At 36.4% G+C, this 22,079-nt stretch overlaps 2 protein-coding genes across 2 annotated transcripts; one reads left to right on the top strand and one right to left on the bottom strand.

Annotated features, from left to right (window-relative positions):
• Positions 1-3,859: 3,859 nt before the first annotated feature.
• LOC104888783 (ATPase family AAA domain-containing protein At1g05910) lies at positions 3,860-16,474 on the top strand. Its single transcript, XM_010673855.4, has 10 exons — positions 3,860-4,773; positions 7,086-7,187; positions 7,319-9,139; positions 9,228-9,416; positions 9,613-9,752; positions 11,114-11,356; positions 12,182-12,368; positions 14,628-14,693; positions 14,821-15,070; positions 15,920-16,474. Exons 1-10 carry the CDS (start codon positions 4,516-4,518, stop codon positions 16,312-16,314), a joined length of 3,651 nt encoding a protein of 1,216 aa, XP_010672157.2. The 5' UTR covers positions 3,860-4,515; the 3' UTR covers positions 16,315-16,474.
• Positions 16,475-18,633: 2,159 nt separating this feature from the next.
• LOC104888780 (putative receptor-like protein kinase At3g47110) lies at positions 18,634-21,730 on the bottom strand. The gene is made up of 2 exons (XM_048640232.2): positions 19,548-21,730; positions 18,634-19,053 (listed from the first exon to the last, which is right to left on the bottom strand). Exons 1-2 carry the CDS (start codon positions 21,532-21,534, stop codon positions 18,677-18,679), a joined length of 2,364 nt encoding a protein of 787 aa, XP_048496189.2. The 5' UTR covers positions 21,535-21,730; the 3' UTR covers positions 18,634-18,676.
• Positions 21,731-22,079: the final 349 nt, after the last annotated feature.

Here is a 22,079-nt window from a genome sequence, read left to right as displayed (position 1 = left end):
CAAAAAGAATGGTGAGAGACTTAAGTGACAGAAACTAAACCAATAAAATTTTGCAACTAAAAACAATTATACTTCGTATGTGTAATGTTCAAATTTTGACTCTTATGCCGAAGAAAATTGATTTTCTGTTTCGAAAAAAAAAAATCAAGCACGCATCGCGTGCAAAAAAATCTAGTTAGTTAAAATTGGAAGTGGTATTTAAGATTATATTCTATAAAATTATCAGAGTTTTCTATTGATGAAATAATGAACTTTATGTATCGATGAATATAATGATAACAACAACAACGCCTTAGTCCCTTCAAAAAAAAAAAAAACAAAGTCTTAGTCCCATAATACGTTTTTGAGTTTCCTAATTAATATGAATCTTTTTAAAAGTTTTCTATTGGCTAAACTAATGAACTTTATGTATCGATAAATCTAATCATAACTACGATAAAGTCCTTTCAAAAAGAAAGACAAAGTCTTGGCCCCATAATGTACTAGCCTTCATATGCACGCGATGCGTGCGTTAATTTTAAAATTTGTTATTCTATTAGATACTCCATTCGTACTTTATTTATGATTAAACTTAAATGTGAAATATTCAACAGTTAGATGAATCTAGATATATTAATTCGCTAATGTAAAAAAATAAAAAGGTTATGAGTGATTGTTAACATTAATTTTTTGTGAATGAATATTGAACAGAAAGAACAAAAATAATGAGTTCGTTTAACTGAATTAAAGAGTATCAAAGGTAGTGAATGTTCAGACTTTTCATGTGCACGTTATGTATGCCATCTTTTTTATAAGGTATAAATATTTTGTCCATTTAATTTTTGATTGAAGTATTTGATGCATATACCATTTCAAACTTGTTTTAAATGGCAAGTTGGAATGAGAATTTTTAAATGATTTGCTTTTGTAACTTTTTTCATTGCATTAATTAGATCATTAAGAGTATTTTAGTCACTTCAAAAGAGGACACCACACCTCCTCCCTTGGCTTATATAATAGAGATTTTGGAGTTTGCTAATATGAATCGTTGTAAGAAAATCATTTTCATGATAAATTTGTAAAAAAATCTATTAAAGACACAAGGAAAAAAACGAGAAGAATTTTTTTTTGAAAAGATTCGAGAAAACCTCAAAGGAAAATTAGATAAAAATGTTTTAAAGAGACGAGTTTGCAAAACACAAGGGGTAGAGTGAAAGGATTTAAAAAAATATAGAGTTACGTCATATCATCAACATACATTTATACAAATATATTAAAGGCGTGTGTGATAATATATACACGCCACATGACACCTCTGTTACTCCACTAGAATTGTCTAATGTGTACAAAAGTCATGTCAATTAACAAAAGTAAAATTAGCTTGCAACAGGATTTGAACTCATGACATCTTGCTATTATACATGACAGAATTACCATCTCAACCAACTTTTAATCATGCTTTAAGTGTCCACATTATTATATCTGTACCTTTTCAATGTTGAGTTTTCCTTAATATATTTTAGGAAAATTTGTCATAAACCACCTTTTATAATCACTTTTTTGTGAGGAACCACCTTTTTTAAAAAATTGGTTAATTAGCCACCTTTTAGTTCTTTTTTTGTTGGAAACCACCACTTGCCGGAATCCGGTGATTGACCTCGATTTTTTTACCATCAAATTTTCGCCATTTTTTTTTTAGATTTTCGCCATTTCTTCCACCTTCACGCTTCTCCCTTCTTCTGCTAGCATCTTCCTCCCTCAAAATTTTCTTTTAGGATAAGTTTAGGATTGATTTTTTTGATTTCAGAATGATCAGTTAGAAATGAAGAGCTTGAACAAAATGATTTGTTGTTACAATGGGGTCCGTAGAAGAGATTGAGGTGTTTAAGAGAGAGAAAGAGAGAAATGAAGGAAGATAATGGGTTTGGGGGGCAAATCGGGAAAAAATTAGGAAGAAAAAAGGGTGTTATGACATCACGTGCAATGCACGTGATGGTCAACGCTGGAAATCGTCAGTCAATGTCCATTTTCCGGCAACAGGTGGCTTCCAACAAAAAAAAGTACTAAAAAGGGGATAATTAACCAAATTTTTTAAAAAGGTGATAATTAACCAAATTTTTTAAAAAGGTGGGTTCTAAAAAAAAAGTGGTATAAAAGGTGGTTTTTGACAAATTTTCCTATATTTTAATGGAAATGGAAAAAAATACATATCAAGTTTGAAAAACAATACCAACCCGGGACAACACCCGGACCCAAATACTAGTTCTCTTACCCTACTCCGTCCTATTCAACGTTGTATATTCTTAGATCTTAAGTAGACTAATCAGTGATCACTCTATAAATCATTATCATCAAAATATTCTTAAGTGTTTTCCTATCCTACCCCCTATAATTCCATCAGTACTTTGCCACTCATCATGCCTCTTTAAATTGATTCAACACTGATGTAAATGCATCTAAATTTAAAAATAATAATTGAGTTGCAATTTTTCAAAAATGGTTTTAGCAAAAATAATTTTAAACAAAATTTTGGATTTCTAAATGACATAATTTTCTGTGTAAAATAGAATTTATCTAGGCTTGGAATAAGAAGTTTCGAACCTTTTTGACGTAAGTTTGATATCTCTTTGATAACTTTTTTATACTATAGATAAAGGATATATTTAAAAACCACAATATGGTCATTAATCTTTCAACAATATTTCCTCAATCTAGAATTGAGAGTCAAATATGCTATTTTGGGGTCTTCGCCAAAAAAAAAAATTCTCACTTTATCTAATATAGTACTTCACTTTATACAACAAATATATCTTATGTTACACTTTGTAAATAATTAGAAAATAGATACCAATATTGTACATTATAGAGAAAAAATACATATTTGAAGGGGATTCATATTATAACAAAGTTCGAGATTATAATGTAATATAAAAGACACTAAGTACGACACATAAATACATTTATGAACTGATGAGAAAAAATGACTATTTCAAGATAAACGAACAACTATTTATTTATTTCATGAAATAAAATTTCACACTACCATATTGATGGTATATTAACTAACTTTTACTAACAACCGTTTCTAAATAAGTGCAACATAAATAAATGACACACAAATCAATATTTTTAGAGAGAGAAAGTTGAGCACCACACACTTACAAGGTAAATATGACAGTGTACTTAGAATGATAATGAGATTGAACAATTAATCTATATGATTCATCCACTGAGGCATAACTACCCTCCAACCCACCAGGCCACCACCAACACTAACACTGCTGCCATAAAATGATGAAATAACTGAAGAATCCAATTTTTGTAGGTTCGTCTTCTTTGCCTCGTATGCAAATTAAGGGGGTTTATGCATAGGTCAACCGAGGAAGAAGAGAGAGGGGGTTGTCATGGGGGTGGGTTGCGGAAGATAAAGGGATTGGGTTAAAATAGTAACAATTAGGGTAATAGATGAAAGGTTAATTATAGTAGGCCCTGTTTGGCACTAGCGTTTGAGGTAGCGGTTAGCGGTTGGATAAGATTGAAACGCTACTTAAGAAAATTACGAGTGTTTGGTAAGGTAGTGGTTGTAGTACGTAGCGGGTAGCAGTTGGAGTAGATTATGAGTAGCGGTTTTGGAACCTTACTATAAGTAACGTTTGAGATTTAGAGGTAGCGGTCTAGCAAATAAACCCTATATATTAGCATAAGGTAGAATTATTAACTAATTTTTTTTATCTTTTACAATTCCAACAGCTACTTTTGCCAAACACTTCTAATTAAATAACCAATTTAATCGCTGACCGCTGACAGCTACTAGTAGACAGCTAGCAGCTACCCCCAACAGCTACTACAACCGCTAACAGCTACCAGAACCGCTAGTTTTGCCAAACATGCCCGTAATGGCAATCTTGTAATAAATACAAACAAAACAATGCATTTTAGATTGTAATACTTATCGATTCATAACATTTTCTAAAATGAAAAATATTGTACTATTTTAAAAACGGAGAAAGTATATTTAATCTCTGTGTCACACTTCACACTTATTAAAAGGAAAAAAAATTCACATTATTTATTACTAAAAAGTAAAAACGTTATTAGTACTACTCTCTTAAACCCCTTTATTTTTGGGTAATTTTGACTAGAGAAAGCAAAAAAAAAAAAAAAAAAAAAAAAAAAAAGTCTCTCTTCTCTCTTCCTTCCCTATAATATGAAAGCTTGGCCTCAACCTTCAAAAACCCAAAAAATTTCGCCAGTTTCCTCTGAACATTTGTCACTCTTTTTCTCTCTCCTCCACTTTCTCACCCTTAAACCCCCAAATTCTAAAACCCAAATTCAACCATCAAAATCAACAACAACATCAACATCTTCAACAAATTCGATCTACAAATTACCTTAGGGTTTCCAATTTCTCCCCCAAATAACCTATTCTTCAACATGCATGTCGATCAATCTTTTTGAAAACGTCGGACCTCCATTTCCGACCTAGTTGTTTAGCTGAAAGAGACGAACAACAAAAAAAACTTCGTGTTCTGAGTTATGCATTCTAAGCGATCCAGCCATGGAAATGCGAATGGAAGTATTGCTAAAGTTAACAATAACAATAACACTAGTAATATTAACAATAGTAGCAATGGAATGGCGAAACGAACGAGTAGTCGAATTCGTAGGCCGCCAATGAGAGGTATTTTGTATTATACTTCTTCGTCGTTTCGGAAGAATCGAAAGAAGTCGAAAACGAGAACTGCTGCTGCTCACATTGCTAAGTTATTGACGCCGAAGAAATCTATTTCTGATGTATGTATGTCTTTTTGAGTTTTTTCAATTTTTGGCCCTTTTTTTTGCATTTGTTTTGGTTAGTTTTTGGTCCTGTATGTTTTTGTTTGTGTTGGAACTTAGTATTTGATGTTTAGGGTATGTTGTGTTTGAATTTCGGGTTGATGCATGGTGGATTTTATGGTAATGGTTGAGATTTCTGGTATGATTTTCATTGCTGTGAAGTTTTAGTAGTGTAGTGATATATATGCTGATTTTCTTATGCAGAAAGGTTAGATATTAAGGGATATTGTTTAAGGAAAGATTTGTAGCCATGAGTACTTTGGTTTGGAAGGTATTTGTTTTGTGAGTTATTCGGGTTTTAGCTTATTTATGATGATTTTCCTGTAATTGGGAGTTAAGTATATCTGTAATTGTAGTTAGTTTTGTACTGTTTGAAGGTTATGGTGTTGTGTGCTGGAAAATCCAGGGAGGGGAGGGAGAGAGAGGGGATGAGTGAAAGAGTGGCGTAATACAAGAGTATCTGATTTCGAAGAATGTCGCTATGTTTAAGCTAGGTTAATTTATGAGTTAGCTGAAAATGTCAATATCTTAGAAGTGTTCTGTAAATTGCTAAAGATTAATTTAAGCTAGCTAAAGTCGACATTGGATTGTGGCACACTAATTACAGAAAAGCATATAGACAGAAAGAGAAGGGACTTTTTGCATTTTTGATGAGGAGAGAGGTATCGATGACCAATGTTCCATAAAATGTATGTTTGATTGGTTTTAAACAACCTAATTTAGCAAATGTTTCTTTGTTTTGAAACAAGGGGAGTAAACTAATAAATTTCCTTTGATGCCATCCACAGTTTTCAGCTAGGTTTATAAACTAGGCTTACCAAACTTTTCTGTTACAATCCGCTAGTGTATCGACGTGTCAGATTTCAGCAATCCTTTCGTATTTTAGCTAGTTTTGCCAAATAGAGCCCTATAGTTGCTGGCAATTAGACCTGTTTAGCGCTCTTGTTTGTTCGGACTATAAATAGACTTGTTTAGCTTTCTTGTTTGCTTGTGTTTTATTATTTGCAACATACCTGCTATATTAGGGATTTCTTGTGCATTAATAGAACTTTAATGCAAATTCTCCCTCATTTATTGCACCCTGAACTGCATCCTCTGAAGTGTGAACTAGATTCAGTGCTTTAAATTGTAGTTGAGTCCAACTCTATACTCAAACTCCTCTAGAGGTGAGACCTGTGTAGTTTTTTGAGATTTCGTAGGCGTCTGTTGAGCTGGGAAGCTGTCCATTCATCATATGCATAGTGCGAGTAGCTTTATCAGAGTAGATCTTTCAGGGTATGTTGAGTTGAAGAATCTTTACAAAGCCTATTTCGTCTCTGAGAGGAATTATTTACGATACTGAAACAAATGCCTCTTAGCTTACATGCATCAGTCAAATCCAGTGTTCCGTTTCCAAAAAATTTCAGGCCTTAATTGTTTCTAGTATGTTGAGGACTTGAGGTGTTGTCAGGGCATGATTATGGACTGTCTTGACCAATTAGGCAACATTTAAGTACTTCCTGGAAGGTCTATAATAGCCTGTTTGTGTATGATGTGAGATTAACTATTTGATATGAGGTGGGCTGATTATTGTATTTGCATTGTATTAGAAGCTGATATGGTATTTAAGAATACTTCCTCTATTATTTTAAGTGCTATTAAATGTTTTGGCACGCAATTTTAGGAGAATGATAGACAAGGTAAATTGATGGATTTCCAATAAGATTTTAGCACTGTAAAGAAGAGTGATTAAGTTATTACATGTAAAATTCTTATTAAAAACTTTACCCATTTGCCTTGTCTATCATCCTCCAAAAATTGTGTGCCCAAATTTTTGGTAGCACTTGAAAAGAAATGGAGGAAGTATCTATTAAGCCTTGTCAAGAGCACCTGTCACATATTCACAGGACTACAGGAGCAAAGATTGAGGTAGAATATGGCTGTTGTTGGGGGCTTTGGAATGGTTAGAAGTCTTGATTATCTTTCGGGCTCGAAAGATGTACAGCTGTGTACCTTAGGACTGTGCGATATTGGATGATCATTCTTTTCCCTGCCTCCGCAATTGGTGCTTCAATATGGAACTTGGTTTATGAATTCAGAAAAATGGGTGCCCAGGTTACTTACATGTGATGAATGCACTTTTTTTCTTTTTTTTGGGGAAGCTGATTTCAGCTTTTCATTTTTTGTCCTCATCAGAGTACATGATTATGTCTAGTCATCTACATAATCTGGATGCTACATGTTGCATCTTCCCTTTTCTCATTTGTTTTGCTTCTGGTTTTGGCTTTCAGTTGGATATGACCAACCTTCGGCGTTCTACCAGACAAAGGAGAGTATCTGTTAATCTAGGAGACTATACAGATAGTTCTGGTTCACAGGATGAGGATTTAATGGTAAGGCTTATAGCTAATGAATGATTTTTTAAAAACTTGTATAGTTTCATCTAGGGTTCTGCTTCCTGCGTTCAAATGTCGGGTTAACTCTATGGTCTTGTTTGCCTTCTTTTTCTTTTCATTTTCTACAGAAACCTGAAACATACCGTACAAGAGGCCGGATTGATACTGGTGCTGCTCAGGATGAATTACTATCTCCTAAGCGTAGAAAAGTTATGGAGACTAGATCCACACCTCGACGGGAAGGGTTGCGTCCTCGTAATTCCAAACAAAACGGGAGACGTAAAACTCTTGCATTTGAGGATGAAGGTAGCTCAGAAGAAAAGGATGATGAAGATGAAATAGAAAATGGAAATGATGGTGAGGATAATGATGATGAGGGTGAAGGTGATGATGAAGGTGAAGGCGAGGAGGGTGGAGAGGGCGAAGAGGAGGATGAAAGAGAAGAAGATGGCGATGATGAAGAGGGTGAGGAGGAGCAGGATGGACGGAGGCGTTATGATCTTAGGAACCGTACAGATGTTCGTAGGCTTTCCTTGGAGGAGAGTAAGCATAGACCAAGATCTCCTCGGAGGGTTTTGCATCATGGGATGGGGAACAAGGTCAACAGGGTTGTGGGAAGGGGTGGAACGAGAGTCCACAAACGTCATCGTTTTACTAGGATTGATGATTCTGATGACTCTCTCCTTGTGGATGAGTTGGACCAAGGCCCGGCAATTCCCTGGGCTCGGAGTGGAAGCAGATCTGGGCCTCCTTGGCTCTTGGGAGGACTGGACATGCATGGGGCAACAGCTTGGGGATTAAACGTTGCTGCTTCTGGCTGGGGTCATCAGACAGATTCTTATACTTCTTTGACTTCTGGGGTCCAGACTGCTGGCCCAAGTTCAAAGGGTGGAGCAGATATTCAGCCTTTGCAAGTTGACGATAGTGTGAGTTTTGATGATATAGGTGGACTTTCAGAATACGTTGATGCTTTGAAGGAAATGGTCTTTTTTCCCTTGCTTTACCCAGATTTCTTTGCAAGCTATAATATTACCCCACCTAGAGGTGTCCTATTGTGTGGACCTCCAGGAACTGGGAAAACTTTGATTGCACGAGCATTAGCTTGTGCTGCTTCAAAAGCTGGCCAGAAAGTCAGCTTTTACATGCGTAAGGGAGCTGATGTTCTCAGCAAATGGGTTGGAGAGGCTGAACGACAGTTGAAACTTCTTTTTGAAGAAGCCCAAAGAAATCAGCCTTCCATCATTTTCTTTGATGAAATAGATGGGCTTGCTCCAGTGAGGTCAAGCAAACAAGAGCAAATCCACAATTCTATAGTTTCAACTTTGCTTGCTCTAATGGATGGCCTCGATTCCCGTGGACAAGTTGTACTGATTGGAGCCACGAATAGAATTGATGCTATTGATGGGGCCTTGCGTCGACCTGGTAGGTTTGATCGAGAGTTTAATTTTCCGTTGCCTGGCTGTGAGGCTCGGGCTGAAATAATAGATATTCATACTCGCAAATGGAAGCACCCTCCGACTAAAGAACTAAGGATGGAACTTGCAGCTAGTTGTGTTGGTTATTGTGGGGCTGACCTTAAGGCACTCTGCACTGAAGCTGCCATTCGTGCATTTCGTGAAAAGTATCCTCAGGTGTACACCAGTGATGACAAATTCCTCATAGATGTTGATTCAGTTAGGGTAGAGAAATATAACTTTTTTGATGCTATGTCAACAATTACTCCTGCTGCTCACAGAGGCTCCATTGTGCATTCGAGGCCGTTGTCAGCTGTTGTCGCACCGTGCTTGCAAAGACACCTCCAAATGGCCATGGGACACATATCAGATATTTTTCCTGCTTCTGCTATTTCTTCTGAATTGACAAAATCATCTATGCTCTCCTATGGTTCTGCTATTCCATTGGTTTATAGACCTCGGTTTCTGCTATATGGCAATGAAGGTGTTGGGCTGGTAAGTCTCTTTAGCATTCAGAATAAATGTAGTATTCAGTATATGGTGTGAATGAAAACTGAGTATACTCACTTCTTTAGTTCCACAGGATCATCTAGCACCTGCTATATTACATGAGTTGGAGAAGTTTCCTGTTCACTCTCTTGGGCTTCCATCTCTGCTGTCAGATCCTAGTGCAAAGACACCTGAAGAGGCTTTAGTACATATACTTGGTGAAGCTCGAAGGACAACACCGTCTATACTATATTTGCCCCATTATGATCTTTGGTGGGAAAATGTAAGTTCATGTTCTATATAGGTAATAGGTCTCTCCTCCCCCTTCCATGCGCGTGTAGAAAAGTGTTTGTGTTGGATACACAAGGAGATTATCCTATAGCTCAACACTCAGGAGTTACTCCCTCTTATGCTAAGTTTATTTAAGTATCTAATTGCAAAGTTTCATGAACTTTTGACTCAGTCATATTGTTTGTCAGGCACATGATCAGCTTAGAGCAGTTCTACTCACTCTGTTAGAAGAATTGCCTTCAGAGTTACCAGTATTGTTACTTGGAACAACCTCAGATCTACCCCCTGATATGGAAGGGCGGCATCGGATATTTACTGAACGTAGCATGTATGCTTCCTTACTATGCACTCGTTTTAGTTTTGGCTTTGAGATTTTGCTAATGATTAAAAAATGTCCAGGAGTCAAAATGCTTGTTCTTTTTTCTGTGCTGTGAACAAGCTTGAAATTGGATGTTAGCTGCTAGGTCAGCTTCCGTTTTTCATTGACAGTGTCGAAGAGCTTTGTTGATCTTATGGTTATCAGAATATAGTTGGTGTTTGACAGATAACATAATGACGTGAATTTTTCTTATGTTTTCCATCATTGACTTGTAGTCAGATAAGTTTAGTCCTGCTGGAGTATATTGACTATTGCCTAATACTTAGATGACCATGTGATGCGTAATTTATGATCAGCAGGTCTTGCCTACTCTGAAGATTGTACAGTTAAGATAGTATGGAGACATGGGCATGTAGCACCTGTCAGCTTCCTTATTTTCCTCGCTTGGAGATTTAATTATCTAGCCACAGGAACTAGGATTTATTTCTATGTGTTAGTCATTTATTGTTCAACTAATATCACAGTTGAGAAGAAGATCATTAGCCTATAATGTTTCTTGGTCTAATTCGATTTGATGGCTATAGAAAATACTTAAAGGGAAGGATTGAGATTTGAGACCAAGAAAAGTAGGCTACAATTATGTTATATACGAGGTAACATTACCAATACTCCATGCAGTTCAAGGTTATGGTCCAATATGCATACTCAAACTATTGACGAGGATAATCTGTTAGCTCTTATGCTTTGCAAGGAAATGGCGAATGATCTTTTAGGTTCAGTCATCCTGCCATCTTCATAAAAAGGCTACATCAAATTAGTGGAGAACTGTTACTGATATTGCTTGGGAAAAAAGTCTCTTGCATACTCAAACTAGTGATGAGAATAATCTGTTAGCTCTTATGCTTTGCAAGGAAATGTGGAATGATCTTTTAGGTTCAGTAATCCTGCCGTCTTCATAAAAAGGCTACATCAAATTAATGGAGAACTGTTACTGGTATTGCTTGGAAAGAAACAGTCTCTGTTTAGTTTCTTGTTGAATATTATCTTTTTTGGCCTTCATTTTCCTGGTTAATCTTAAAGAGAACAAGATTCAGGGATATGCAATGCGATTTGCATCTGTGCTGAGAATTGAGATGTGTATGTATCTGAGAAGAAAGTGCATCTGTAGTCATGATACTCAACTAACCTTTTTTTTCCTTTGTTTTCCAAGGGGAATGATTGATTTAATCGAGAACCCTGAATCCTTGTTAACTCTTATTTGCTCAAAAATATTTCTTTTTATTGGTGTAGTCTTCTCTCTGGTGTTTTGTTCCAGAATTTCAAGAGTCAAACCTTAAAATTGATTTCTGTTCATTTGGTTTTCTTTCCAGTTACAAAGTAGACGGACCATCAAATGAAGATCGGGCTTTGTTCTTTGACCGCCTAATTGAAGCTTCTTTGTCAGTACCATCTGAATCTACTTCAAATAAACCTCTATCAACATCAGTTCCAGAGCTCCCTAAAGCTCCTAAGGTGTCCTCTGGTCCAAATATCTTCGAGTTGAAAGCAAAGGTTGAAGCAGAGCAGCATGCGCTTCGTAGAATGCGGATGTGTCTTAGAGATGTGTGCAATAGGTGAGATTTCCTTCTTTTTTGGAAAGTCATGTTGCTTAGCTTTTTTAATATAGCTATTGTATCTCAATGATTATTTTGTGATGGCTTGCCTTTTTTATTCTTTCTCAACTGCAAAATCACGAGTTTATGAATATAAGTGTGAATTGTCCTTAATTTAAGAAGAGGAGAAAGATGACCATTCCTACGGAGTATCTCTTGTTATTAGTTGGTTTGGAAGGAATTCATTTGGTCTTGTAAGTGGTTTGACTCTTCTTTCAGAGGCTTAGCCGAAGACCATTTACATACATTCTCAATTTTAAGATACCGACATGGTCTCAGAATCTATGTCCGCTTGTTTAGTATTTGGGATTTCAACCATGCTAGGTTCGTTTACGCCGCCATATGTCTCAAGGTTATGTGGTATGTGTGAGGGAGTATTGAGACCCCATATGCATTTGTCGGAGTGAGTGGTCACAATTTGGAGAAGATTTGAGAATTTAATCACCTTATAAGCTTAGGAAATACACTTTCTATTACCAATTGGTATTGTGAAGGAACCTCACTTGAACTTGTAAGTGGCTTACTTATCTCCTTCATGGGCATGGCCTAGGCCGATTTTATTTTATGATCTTCTGGAATATAACAGATTTACCTGCAATCAAAATGATTGTGTAATGGTCAACTATTAGACTCTAGTATAATGTTCCCAAGTTGCATGTTGGATTCTATAATTAATTTATTAATGGTGGCGAACACGTCAAGATGACAAGATATGATGCTCCTAATGTGTCAGAATCTTTTTTTTTATTGAAGTTAATACTGATTTTAGCTTACAAATTTGTGCAGGATCCTCTATGATAAACGTTTTAGTGCCTTCCATTATCCAGTTACAGATGAAGATGCTCCTAATTATCGCTCGGTAATCCAAAATCCTATGGATGTGGCTACACTGCTTCAGCGGGTAGATTCCGGCCAGTATATAAAAAGTTCTGCTTTCCTGCAGGATGTTGATCTAATCTTAAGCAACGCGAAGGTGTGTAGCTTATCCAGCATATTTTTTCCCTTTATGATGCAGGATCCTCGATGATAAACGTTTTAGTCCTCTTTTTTGTTTGAGATATGTTAATGAGACATTGCCTTCTTGAGTTCCTAATATTGAGAGACCAAATCCATGAACAGTATTAGATACTGATTTGTACATGGATCTGAAATCCGAATGGAATAACTAGTAAAACAATCCGGGCCTTAAAAAAAAAGCAGGGGAATCGAGGATGTTGTTGACTCAAGAGAGGACTGCATCCATCAATAGTTTCAAAACTCTTTTTATCAAGCAGTCAATCAACTAGCACTAACAAAATTTCTTGGGAAAAATGATTCTTGTTATTCTTTGCAACTTCCATCTGTAGGACATGTTTCACAATTATTTGTAATACTTATTGAACCTAGAGCAAGATGGCTTAACAGCCGTAAAGGTGATCCCTACTAAATGGGATGCGTAGATTTGGGCGTAGTAGGAGGGAAAATAATTAGGGGAGTTAAAAGTTTTGGAAAATTTGAGAGGTTGGATCGAGGGCATTAAACTGATAATTGGGAATTTTATGGGTTCTCATATGATGGTAATGTGTTTTTCTGTCACCCTTCGAGTAACTTTTATTGAGTGTCACACAATTCTCAGCTCACCACAACATGGTAAGGGTTTGGGCACGGAATTCGGCTTTTAGGGTATCGCTTTTAAGGAATGGCCCCCTTCCCCCAGGAATTGTGAATTCAATTCTAATCACCCATTCCAATCGTAAGCCGTACGGGATTTTGGTGAATTCTGTGCTTAGTTTTACAAGGCGTGAGGCACACAAAGGCTCAAGGCGAAGGGAGACGCAAGGCGATGGCGCGTGCACCCCGTAGGCGAGGTGCACCTCTAGTGCCAAAATATTTAGAAACATTTATAGATTATATTTTATACTCAAAACAACATTATAATTTCATGCTATTAATTGAGGGCTTTTGCTCGAATTTACATACCAAAGACTGGGTAAGAGTTAATTTGACATTTTCTTTTGTTTTTTCTTCATGTTCTAAACTCGGATTTTTTCTTTCACTCGCTTCAGAAAACGATCTGAGGTGCACGCCTTTACGCACCTGTTGTTGTGCGCCTCACCTCAGCTGATGGATGTGATTTTCTCACCGCCTTGGCTCACCGATCTGAGGTGCACGCCTTTACGCACCTGTTGTTGTGCGCCTCACCTCAGCTGATGGATGTGATTTTCTCACCGCCTTGGCTCACCTTGCGCCTTTAAAACTAATATTATGTGATACTGCTTTTACCTTCTCCACCACCGCCTCTGCTATCTTACCACCATCTCTGCACCCACAACCACCATGGATACTGTGTTTGGTCCCAGCATAGGGTAACAACTAGCGTCACTGTCACTTCTTGGTCATCCCAAACATCACCGTTTGCAACCGAGCCCCTTATCCATTATGGCCTCTCATATATTTCGCACTCCTCCATAAGCCTCGGCTGTTGTTAGATTTTGTCTCTTTCACATCTATGTAGTCGAAGTGTGGTGATGAAGTGGCGACGACTGTAAGACCTATTGCCAAGCACATATCTGGCAACGTTCACAAGCCACCGCGAACGAAAAGAAGAAAGAGGTTGAGAAGAGAGAATGTAGTTTTCAACATTAGAGGAAGGTTTTTTCAAGATGGGTCCTTATTACCCGAGTAATAATACCTACCCACAAGGGAAGTAAGTACACCTTGAACGATCACCCCTCAATATTTACTGCCTAACATATATAGTACCAGGCACCCCTCAATGTAATGCTTGGGATTTGGGAGGGATAAGCATCAGCTGAAGACTGTACACGGAGCTTGACAGGTAGCCCTGTCCATAAATTTGAAAAAAGAGGCAAACTTATCAATGATTTGCTTATGCACATCATAAAATTTGGCACAATCTTCTGCCATCATCTCAATTCTCAAGTAATATAGTAGGAAAAATGTGAGTTTTTTTTTTTTTTGTAGTCTCATGGTATTGGTGTCTTGTCCTCTCTGAAAGGGGTCTTGCTGTAGATGGACAGTGGATCAGATTCTAGAGAAATCTTATTAGATTTTTTCTTTATTTGGGTGATTTCTATTGCTGTATATATGTAGTTATCTCTACACTTCAACCGTCAGTGGAATATTCTTCAACTTTCGTAGTGGATAAATTGTACTAACCGATTGAAAGTTTCCTTGGTTTGAAGGAACTTTATATGTCTATACTGACTACATTTATCCATGTGCTTATCAGGTATATAATGGAGATGACTATAATGGAGCTAGGATTGTTAGCAGAGCGCATGAGCTTCGAGATGCAGTATGTTCCTTTTCTTTGCGTCTTTAGGTTCTTCTCCATTGTCTTTATATTGCCTTTTATATGTCTGGTGTTGACCTGGGAGCTTGTTGATCGATTATCTGCTGTATGTCATTGGTATGTTCTGTAGGTGCAAGGAATGCTCTCTCAGATGGACCCTGCACTTGTGGCTTTCTGCGATAAGATTGCTGCTCAAGGCGGCCCTACTCAAATGCCTGATGATATTGGGAGCTCTGTTCTACAACAAACTCCTGTTGTTCAAACATTAACTGTGACTAGAGCGAGTGCCCGGCTCCGTAATGTCCAGCCAGAGGTTAACCTAGGTCAGAGTTATGAAGCATTAAAAAGGCCAAAGAAGAATGTTGACATTCTCCCCACAGGTACCAGCCTTTCTTGCCATTGCTTTGGTTTTATGTAATGTGATATGATACCTACCTGCATCTGAGAAGTTCTAGTATATTCACTGTTTTTTAGGGTAGTGGTGGCATCTTATTGAAAATTGCTGAGCAGAACTGAAAATCCTTTCAGTTTGATATCTTTGTAATATAATCTTGGCAAGTGTGTCCTTATTGGTCAATTTATATTCGCAATTATTCATGAGTTTAAAGTCCACTTGTATTAGAAAATTCTTTGGAAAGGCAGTCATGCTCTTCCATTGTAATATTGGGCTAATGTTTATGTTATTCTGGTGGTCTGTGGAAACTGGAAGTTGATGTAATTCCTCCGTTGGACTTTGTTGCATCTCATAATTACATGGTGTTTAGGATTGAAGAGTTGATGATTTATAAAGAAATTTTGAGCTCTTACATGTCTTGTTGCAAGTATGCCCATTGAAACACATGAAAGTATCCATTACCAACTGTATAATTGATCCTGTGTCAATGAGTGATCGAAGACCAACCCAATATAGATTTAGAATACTTCAAAATATTATTAAATGACTCGCGTAAGTTTTGATGTTCCTGGTTGAACTTTTCATTTCACATTGTCCTGCACACGATATGCTCTTTAGGATCGGACAAGGTGACACTTGTTTGATGATGCTTTAAATTTTCTTTTCAGCTTAGTTGCTAAAGAAATGCAAGCAAAGCTCTTTTGGTTTATGGAACTTTCTTGAGCTTGTGTTTTCTGCTTAATAAATCTATAAATTCTTCTTGTAACTCGTAGTCGTGTTATACTTGAGAACTTTGCATTCAGAATTACTAAATATTTGTCTGTGCTGCGAGCAGCTGCTGAAGACAAGTCTAGACTTCCAGAAATGGTGCCTCCACCATCAACAGTAGAGGCTCAAGCTAAGTTTACAGCCGATGAAGGACCAGAGAGCTCAACTGCAAATTGCAGTGAACCCGAGGCTCCAATGGAAGTGGAGGAATTGGAATGCAGAACATGTCCTGTAGATGATGTTAACGTAGAAGACAGAGATACTTCTAGCGGCCAAGTAGAAGTGATCAAACAGCAATTTTTGGAGCGCACGGAAGGATGTGGTATTCCACAGCTTGAAAGGCTCTATACCCGTATTATAAAGGGCGTTTTTGAGACAAAATCAACAGCAGGTTCAGAGAACATCAAATCTAAAGTTGTTCAATTTTTGTCCAAGTTCTCTCAGGATGTGACCAACTTTTGATATCGGCTTCTTTTTCCCCTTTTCTCCCCACTCCCATCCCTTTTTTTTTTTTCCCTGGTTCTATTGGTAGTTGATTTAAACTAGATCTTGTACAAAGTCGGGATCTTATTTTTCTCTGAATGAAAAATACAAGAGTTACACAGGTACAGAGTTCGCTGCACATTTTTAGCTCAGTTCCCCAATTGTTATCTATTGCCTCTAGTTTGCCTTTTCCTCACAGGCTGATACTCCAAATCTCCAGTCTTGTTGATGAAAAATCCACAACCTAAATGTACAAATCAAATTCAGGTAAAATATAGCGTCTGTTTTTTTTTTTTTTTCCAACTTATTCTAATTATTCCTTCATAAGATCCCTCAAAAATATCTTCAAATTATTTGGTTGACGTTAAGCAAATTGTAATTTAAAGGAGTTTTGATTAACCCAGAGAGGAGAGGATAAATATATTTTCATATTTTATAGGAAGTCCGAATTCTTTGTTGGTGCTAACCAACAATCCCATATATAAACTCTCATCATCATGAATGCAGGTAAGAAAGCAAAATACAAAATAATTATTGAATTTAGATGCAATTTTCTAACATCGAGAGCAGCTGTATTTACTTTTTCATATATTTGTTTTTTTTTTTTGTCAATTTGATATGTAAAATGAGGATTACCATTAAGATGTGTACATGTATTTGATTATATTCTCTTGCAGAAACCAATTCTTTGGTATGGTGAAGGGAAAGGAAGGTGAAAGAGGGAGAGGAAAACCAAACTGAGCAACAACAACAAAGATATTGTAGGTACTTTGATATTCATAATAATCTTCTTTGATAAAGATCTCTATTATATAAGGGAAGGGGGGAGTTATGGTGTCTCCGAATGAAGAGACTATTTTACTCCCATTCCCTTTATAAATTACAAATTCACTTACAAACAAAAGGGGGCTTCAAACAAAAATATTGGAAATAAAATTTATAACAATCACTCACAAGTCAACTAAAATTATATAATTGCATAATATACATTATACAAATCACTCAAATGAGGAAACTTTACAAAACTAAAAAATTCACTTACAAACTACAACCAATAAACTACAATGTCAATACATACTCACAAAAATATTCACAAAAATTTGACTTGAAATCAAAGTGTTCATTTTCTTCACAATCTATGAAGTAGTGTACTTAATTCAAAAATCAACTAAAAAATTATAATATTAGAAATCATAAATAAATTCAACAAAATTTCTATTTTGTTCATAAAATTTAACTTTGACAAGTAAAAAAAAAAAAGATTGGTGAGAGACTTAAGTAATAGAGACTAAACCAATCAAATTTTACAACTAAAAACAATTATACATCATATGTCTAATGTTCAAATGTTGACTCTTACTTATGTCGAATAAAATCGAATTTTTGTCTCGGAAAAAAATCGAAGCATGCATCGCGTGCAAAAAATGCTAGTATAATATAACCATAAGTAATGAAGTAACTATTATACGCTTGACAATAAGAATTATTTGTGGTACAATCATGTACTAAACAACTCTAGAGTGCTAAAATGGGTGTCTGATTCCAAATGAAGTTTATTCTGTATGGAAAATGGTAGTTAATTATTCTTAATATATTTTGATAAAAAATATAAGATAACAATATTGTGAAGGTATTTGTTGAACCTCATATATGTTGTGCATATGTGAATTGTCTCATATTAAAGAAAGAGGAGAGAAAGTATCATAATATAAGTTAGAGGAGCTATTCGTACTATTGCCAATTGGTTTAAGTATTAGCTAGTGGTCAAACAAGTTATGGAAAAACGCATGTGCACGATATTTAGGAGCAGAGGAAATATTTTAATTTACTTTGTGAATAATCTGACTTGTTGTTCATTAGTATTTCTTACTGTTTCGAAAAGTACTGTAACATTATTTCAAATAGAAATAATTTATGTTTGTTTCTTAGGAGACAAATAAATAAGTCGAGAAATGCAAAACTTTATTATAAGTGGTCAATAGAACACCTTACTTTTTAATTACTTGCATATTAGAAGCATAAAAAATAACAATATTTAACTTGTCAAAAAATTAACAATGTTAAGAAAGCAAAACTAGAGATGCAAACGAGTCGAGTTGAACCAAATTTTAGCATGTACCAAATCAGTGTCTGATTCAGCATATTAATATTGGAGCGCCAATTTGAATAATCAGTTATGCTCAACTTCATGCTCCTGCAAATCATGTTTCAATGTTTTCGTTAATACTTGAAACATATAGTACCACTATTTTGTTACATAAGCATAAACAACAACATTTAGTTGATTTGTCATGTTCTAGATATTTTGTTTACCTCTGGCAAGTTATGCCTTCGTCTCGGATTAATGTACAAGGATTTTCTTAGCTCGTTGCAGCTCACTTATGGCAGCGATCATATTCATTCGATCGCTTGGTGATTGATTTGAGCATGCCACTCCTATCTTCACCACTGAGACAATGCACTCCTCTTTCATTTGAAGCATTGTTTGGGTTCTTGGTTGTCTATTGTCATCCTCTTCATTTTCATGCTCTATAAGTTGTGTTGTGTCTACAATCTGCAACACTTGATCTGGTAATGCTCCCTTTGCATACATATGGAGGTTGAAGTCTTCCTTGAACATTTCATCGGTAGGTCTTTTTCTTGTCATAAGCTCCAGCAACAAGATTCCAAAACTGTAGAGATCGGCCTCAGGGGATACTTCACCTCCCAAGCCGTACTCTTAAGACAGAATTTCCATAAATAATTCAGATCTAGTAATGCACATTAATTTATTTTAACTGTATATTTAGAATGTGTTAGATAGTCATGTATATTGCAAAATCTTGTAGAACTTTATTCCTTTTCAATTATGTTTTTCAAGATGATGCATGTTAGTTAATAGATGAAGGGCCTGTTCTCTCCAGCTTATTTTCAGTTCAGTTCAGCTTTGGCCATTACTTTTACTCTCACATATCACTATTCATTTCAGTTCAGTTTTGTTTAGTTCAGTTCAACTGTTTTATGCCGAAGAGAACAGACCCGAAGTCTAAGTGATTTCTCATAGAATGTCCAATAAAAGGAATTTTATGCCCGATCTATCTCATGTACAATAATAACGTTTAAATACTATTGTAAGAAAATAAACGTATTTGTTCGTTCAAGTCATTAAGATGTCATTTAGTAAGAGAATTTCTTTTTAAAAGATTGTTTAGTGAAAGAATAAAGTCAATTACCTGGAGCAACGTAACCAATGGTGCCTCTAACTCCAACTGAGCTGCTTTGATAAGGATGTTGGGACAGACCCAAAACCTTTGCTAACCCAAAATCTGCTACATGAGCAACCATGTCATGATCAAGCAATATGTTGCTTGGTTTTAGATCACAGTGTACAATCTGGTTATCACACTCATGGTGGAGATAGTTGAGTGCATAAGCAACATCTATGGCTATATCCAACCTTTGGAGAAGGCTGAGATTTCGATCTCTATGTAGCCAGTTTTCAAGACTTCCATTGGGCATGAGCTCATATATAAGAGCTTTGAAATCATTTCTCTGGAAATCTGTACTTGAGCAAACTGTTAGTATTCCTACCAGATTACGGTGACGGATATTCCTCAATGCCTCACACTCAGCCATGAAACTCTTGGACCCACCTCGATGTTGCAAGTTGAGCACTTTGACAGCAACCGTCTTTCCATCTAAGGTCCCTTTAAACACGGACCCGAAAGAACCTGAACCAAGTAAATTTTCGGAACAGAATCCTTCAGTTGCTTTGAGCAGCATGTTGTAGGAAACTTTCAAGTGAGATTCCTTGACTGGCGCGTCTGACGAAACTGATTTTCTTTTCCTGGTAAGACTAGTGAAATATAACCATATGCATGTAAGCATAACCAATACTCCAACAAATGTACAAATTACTATGATTGTCAACTTGAGAGCAAATGTCATTCTTCTTTTCTTCCGATCTTTCTCTACACATATTGGTAGATGCAGTGCAGAAATTCCACCACAAAGCTTATTATTGCCCACAAGAGATATTGCCGTTGCATTCAAATAAACTCCTTTTGTTGGAACCCTTCCCTCAAAATTGTTGTAAGATAAGTTTAGGTATATCAAGGGAAATGAAGATGCATCTTCTGGAACAGGGCCAGAAAGATTGTTCAGAGAAAGATCAAGTTCCAAAAGGCTTTTTAAAGAGGTGATGAATGATGGAGGAACTGGACCATGGAAGAAATTATCTCCCATGTAAAGATATTGAAGATCAGGTAAGCTACCAAAGACGGTTGGAATTTCCCCAATAAACTTGTTGCGTGATACAACAAAAACTTCCATATTTATTTGCTTGCCAATCTCCATCGGTAGGAACCCTTCTAGATGATTAAAACCCAAATTTAACTGAATAAAGTTAGTTTTTGCAAAGAGCTCATTGGGTAAAGATCCATTAAATCGATTATATGATAGACTCAAGTATAACAAGTTCGCACAATTGCCGAGGCTTGGAGCTATTTTGCCTTGCAATTGGTTATCATATAAATAAAGTCGGGACAAACGTGATAAATTTCCAAGCGAGCTCGGAATTTCACCTATTAGTTTGTTGGAGTAAAGGTCTAACCACTCTAACTTTTGAAGCTTCCCAATATCTTGAGGAATGGTTCCTGTGAGTCCTAATCCACTCAACCATAAGTACCGAAGGTTGTTGAGATTACTAATGCCTACAGGAATTCCTCTATTACTTATTGGATTTTTGCTAATATCAAGGACTAGTAAATTGGTGGAAAGATTGGCTATAGATTGTGGTAATGTTCCTGTAAAGTTATTTGCTCCCAAGTACAAGACTTCCAATTGGCTACAATTAACAAGCGAATTAATAAAGCTTATGTCACCTACAAAACTATTCACGTCAAGCTCTAGATGTTTTAGATTATGGAGGCGTCCTAAATAGGCAGGTATTTTACCGCTGAAGTGGTTTGTTGACAACTCTATCCGTAAAATACTTGTGAGGTTTGGTAGGGACATTGGAAATGGACCTGACAAATAGTTGTTGTAAAGGAGCAGATGTTGTAACCGAGGAAGTGTGAAGGCTATATCTTGCGGAATACTTCCTTGTAATTGGTTCATACCTAATGACAAAATTTCAAGGGAGGAGAGGTTGAAGACGGATGGGGGTATCATACCTATTAGTTTATTTGACATCAAAGCAAAGACATACAGGTTTGTCATCTTAGAGATGTTGTCAGAAATAATTCCCGTAAATGCATTGTTGTCTCCATCTATCACTTCTAGTGATGTAAGGTTGGCTATGATGTTGAAGAGAGGTCCTCTAAAATGATTGTTTTCAACCCAAAGGAACTTGAGGTTCGACAATGCTCCTAACCCCGATGGAAGACCCCCCTGTAGATTGTTGTAACCTATAGAAAGGGTTTGGAGATTGATGCAATTAGATATGTTGGCCGGTAATTCCCCAATTAGAGAATTGTTGTAGAGATTCAATGATTGTAGCCTGAAAAGACGACCAATCTCATGGGGAATAGTTCCCGTAAATGCATTGTTGTCTCCATTTATCACTTCTAGTGATGTAAGGTTGGCTATGACCTTGAAAAAAGGTCCAGTAAAATGATTGTTGCAAATCCAAAGGAACTTGAGGTTGGACAATACTCCTAACCCCAATGGAAGTTTCCCCTGTAAATTGTTGTAAGCCACTGAAAAGTTTTGGAGATTGATGCAACCTGATATGTTGGCCGGTATTTCCCCAATTAAAGAGTTGT

The sequence above is a fragment of the Beta vulgaris genome, chromosome 3 (genome assembly GCF_026745355.1).
Source record: "Beta vulgaris subsp. vulgaris cultivar EL10 chromosome 3, EL10.2, whole genome shotgun sequence".
NCBI classification, from domain to species: domain Eukaryota; kingdom Viridiplantae; phylum Streptophyta; class Magnoliopsida; order Caryophyllales; family Amaranthaceae; genus Beta; species Beta vulgaris.
Note: the sequence above shows the minus strand (reverse complement) of the source record. Positions and strands in the feature narration are given on the sequence as shown.